This window comes from Cannabis sativa, chromosome 2, assembly GCF_029168945.1.
Source record: "Cannabis sativa cultivar Pink pepper isolate KNU-18-1 chromosome 2, ASM2916894v1, whole genome shotgun sequence".
Lineage (NCBI taxonomy): Eukaryota > Viridiplantae > Streptophyta > Magnoliopsida > Rosales > Cannabaceae > Cannabis > Cannabis sativa.
The window spans coordinates 81,194,921-81,199,024 of NC_083602.1; the positions used below are offsets into that span (position 1 = coordinate 81,194,921).

Consider the following 4,104-nt stretch of genomic DNA (forward strand, 5'->3'; position numbering starts at 1 on the left):
TTTCTGGGAGGAGTTCATGAATTTAGGGGATAGGTTTGGTGGGCCGTGGCTTATCTTGGGTGATACTAATTTTATGCTAAGTGAATCAGAGTTGGCTCTAAGGGCAGGGATCCCTTCATCCCGTTTATCTCTAATTTGGTAAATTCTAGGGGCTTATCAATATGCCTATTTATGGTGATAAGCTCACCTGGGATAATCACCGATCTGGGCAGAATCATGTCAAATTTGTGCTTGACAAAGGATTAGTAAATGGGGCGTGGCTTAGGCTTTTCCTGAAAGTTGCCCTATGCTCCTCTCTGACTTACAACTCTGACCATAGACCTCTTTGCATTTTCTCTAGCGGCCAGGAAGAATAATTTAAAAGTAGCTTTAAGTTTGAAGTAGGTTGGACTAGGATGAAAGAAGCAAGTTGGTGGTTGACTATGCCTGGAAGTCGGTTATTCACTCTTGGGCGCCCGCTAGGATTTTCAAGAAGATGGGGGCTACTCGGGTCGCTCTTTTGCATTGGAATAGAACTCAATTTGGTAAAGTTGACACTTTTATTAAAGAGTTGGAAAGGAAGCTTGATCGAATCCAGCGGCTCCCGGTGGGTATGAGGGTTTGGGACACCAAATGTGCTATTCGTCGATCTCTCAATGAGGCTTAGGAGCGAAAGGAGTTATGCTAGAAACAGAGGGCCAGGATTTCTTGGCTCAAGGAAGGGGATAAATGCTCAAAGTTTTTCTTCCTTTTCGCGGCTATCAAAGGGAGACGGAATGCTATTGAAAGTATCTTGAATAAAGATGACATTTGGATTTCTAGATGGGATCTAATCGGTAATGAATTTATTGACTTCTTAAAGGGAATTTTCTCGGGTACAAGCGTCGGTAATGATTTCAATAGCAGCTACCTTATTAAAGATAGGATCTCTATTGCTGACCAAGCTGACCTGGTTCATTGTCCTTCTCATGAGGAAATTCGTAGTACTCTGTTTGCCATGAGTAACAATAAGGTTCCGGGACCAGATGGGATGTCCGTTCTTTTCTTCAAGCACTATTGGGAAACTGTGGGTATGGACTTTTGAGATGCAGTATCTGACTTTTTTCGGACAGGAAGAATGCATAAGGGTGTCAATGCTACGAATATTGTGCTTATCCCCAAGGTTCAAAAGTTGAAAAGAACCAACCAGTACAGGCCTATCTCCCTGTGTAACGTTATGTATAAGGTCATCTCTAAAATCATTGCCCATAGAATTAAGCCCCTTCTCCCTTCCCTTATTTGTCCTACCCAAGCAGCTTTTGTCCCAAGAAGGAACATTCAGGACAATAATGTGATTATCCAAGAAATCATCCACTCCTTCAACAGGAAAAAAGGAAAAGAAGGTTTCTTTGCCATAAAAATTGACCTTATGAAAGCGTATGACAAGTTGAGTTGGAACTTTATTGACCAGGTGCTTGCTGGTTTTGGAGCGCCCTAAAAATTTAGAGGTTGGATCTCCCAATGTATGCTACCATCTCGCTCAACATTTGCATTAATGGAGAGCAGTTTAGTAAAATTATACCCTCATGTGGCCTTCGCCAGGGCAACCCTTTATCCCCTTACCTCTTTATTTGTGCAGCGGAAATTCTGTTCAGACTTCTGATTGACGCCCAAGACAATGGCTCTATTAAGGACATTAAGCTCAGTAGAGGGGCCCCGGTTATCTCTCATATCTTCTTTACGGATGATTTAGTCTTGGTGGGAAGAGCGAACATGGAGGAAGTCAAAGGTTACTGGCATTGTCTTGAGAGGTTTTGCGCTTGGTCTGGTCAGCAAGTCAATAAGCTCAAAACCTCATATTCTTTAGCAAAAATACATCTAATGGCATGAAAAGAGGTATTAAAGAGGCTTTGGGATTGAGCTCTCCGGAAGGTAACATCAAATATTTGGGGCTACCTTTATTTAGATCCACGCAAAAGGATGCAGATTTCAACTTTATCTTGGATAATCTCACTTCTAAACTTCAGGGCTGGAAAGCTAAGACTCTGTCTAAAGCAGGTCGTGCAACCCTTATAAAGTCTGTGGGCTTGTCGTTGCCTATGCTATGCAAACAACTAAGCTTTCGAACCGTCTTGTAACTCAGATTGATGGGCTGGTTAGGGACTTCTGGTGGAGGTCTGAAAAGGGGAATCATGGGCTCCAGCTTAAAGCTTGGGACAAGCTTTGCCTCCCTAAGTCTCTTGGGGGTTTGGGTTTCAGCAAAACTAAAGAAATGAACCAAAGATTTCGATTCTAGGTTTTGGAAAAGTGTGGTAAGAGCCATCCCCATTTTAAAAAAAGGAGCATGCAAGGTGGTGGTGAGTGGCAAGGATACTAAGGTCTGGGAGGACCCTTGGATAGCTCATAAGAAAGATTTATGTCCTCGTGCTAATGGTTCCTCCACTTGTGAAGTGGATAAAGTGGCTGAGCTATTGATAGATAATGGCAGCTGGAACATCCTAAATAGTCTCTTTGACAAGGAGACTGTTTCTGCAATCCTGAAAGGGGGTAATCTGTCTGGCCAGGGTGATGATAGATGGATTTGGACTTCAGAAAATAATGGTAAATTCACGAGCAACTCTGCCTACCTAGCCCTAGCTGTTGATAGGACTCCCACTTGTGACGTTGCTCCTTCACTTTGGAATAAGCTATGGAATTGTAAGATCATTGAAAGAATGAAGACCCTCTGGCGGTGTCTCCTGTCCAAGGCAATCCCTATGCGAGTTGAGATCTGTAAAAGGTTTTCTATTGAGGATGTTACTTGTCCCCTTTGTAGGATAGAGAATGAATCTATTGAACATCTTTTTCTCTCCTGTAACGTGGCTTTCCACTTGTGGAGGTCTTCTCCTTGGGGTATTTATCCAGTTTGTGGCACTGGAATTCGATTATGGAACTGGATCAAATTCATATGGGACTTTAAAAAGAAGGGCACTAATGTCGATGAGGTGTTCCTTTATGCCTCGCTAAACATGGACACTATATGGCGGACTCAAAACAAAAAGGTACATAATAATGGTCAGGTTGATGTTTATAAATGTATTAACAATATTCGTTCCTCTTTTGCAGTTCACTATGCTTCTTTGATCCCTTATGCACCTATGCGTTGGTTGGATGCCTGTTGCCCTCCCCCTCAAGACTGGTTGAAGCTTAATTGTGATGTTTAAGTGGAGTTGGACAGCATGTGCTCTGCGGTCGTGGCAAGGGATCATCTGGGTAGGGTGATCTGGGTGCATACCTCTAAGTTGGATTTTGTTGATGCTTTATGTGATGAAGCAGCGGCTTGTTGTCTTGCTCTGGATGTCGCGAAGCTTAATGGACTTAAGTTTATTATAGTTGAGAGTGACTCGAGGGTAGTGATCAGTGCTCTCAATAGGGAGGTTACCTGTAGGGAGATTGAGAACTACGTCTCACTTTGTATTAGATCATCTCATTATTTTGTTAGTTGTATTTTTACTAATATTAGTAGGAACTGTAATTTTTCTGCCCATAATGTGGCAAAGTGGGTGTTACCCATCAGAGGTTCGGTTGTATTCCGATTTCCTCTATCCCAGAACACCTATTTTGTAATGACCGCGAGGTCTAACATCTTTTGACTTTAATATAAGTACGCTTTTATTCAAAAAAAAAACAAAAAGTGTAAGGCTAGGGTGAAAGGTAGATAGAGAATGTTAATTTAGGCTCAAATCACCCCATAGCATACATTTACAATATTCTCTCAAATAATTCCTATTTGTATTCCCCAATCACTCTCCTCAACAATTCAATCTTATATCTTTTTTTCCATAAAACTTATTATTCCCCCACACTTAAATTGTTGCAAGTATTCATTTTTTTTTTCATTGATTTTTTTTTTTTTTGATTAAATACTTACAACTTGCAAACATTCATTCTAAGGTAATAATAATTTTTTTTTCTCATCATCACTTATACATAACCATGAATATTTTCTTATCAACAAAACTCTCACACATTTACATATATAACTAAAAGGGGAGTAGGTCATTACCCGCTATCACAAGGGGGCCAAACCTCTATAACAAATCCCGTTGTCTATTGCTTTTTATTCTTATTTATGCACACACTTGGCAAGCATCAGATCTGCACGAC

The 4,104-nt window shown here is 41.0% G+C and overlaps 1 protein-coding gene across 1 annotated transcript; it reads left to right on the plus strand.

Moving 5' to 3' along the window:
* The first annotated feature begins 635 nt into the window (after positions 1-635).
* LOC133034538 (uncharacterized) lies at positions 636-3,161 on the plus strand. The gene is made up of 6 exons (XM_061109641.1): positions 636-767; positions 842-1,049; positions 1,092-1,429; positions 1,525-1,769; positions 1,853-2,092; positions 2,255-3,161. Exons 1-6 carry the CDS (start codon positions 636-638, stop codon positions 3,159-3,161), a joined length of 2,070 nt encoding a protein of 689 aa, XP_060965624.1.
* The last annotated feature ends 943 nt before the right edge of the window (positions 3,162-4,104 follow it).

Excerpts from the sequence above, each read along its gene's own strand:
- LOC133034538 (XM_061109641.1), top strand. The coding sequence starts at position 636 with ATGAGGCTTAGGAGCGAAAGGAGTTATGCTAGAAACAGAGGGCCAGGA. Across the intron at positions 1,770-1,852 it reads TACTGGCATTGTCTTGAGAG|AGGTATTAAAGAGGCTTTGG; the intron begins GTTTTGCGCTTG and ends TGGCATGAAAAG. Across the intron at positions 2,093-2,254 it reads CTAAGCTTTCGAACCGTCTT|GTTTTGGAAAAGTGTGGTAA; the intron begins GTAACTCAGATT and ends TTTCGATTCTAG.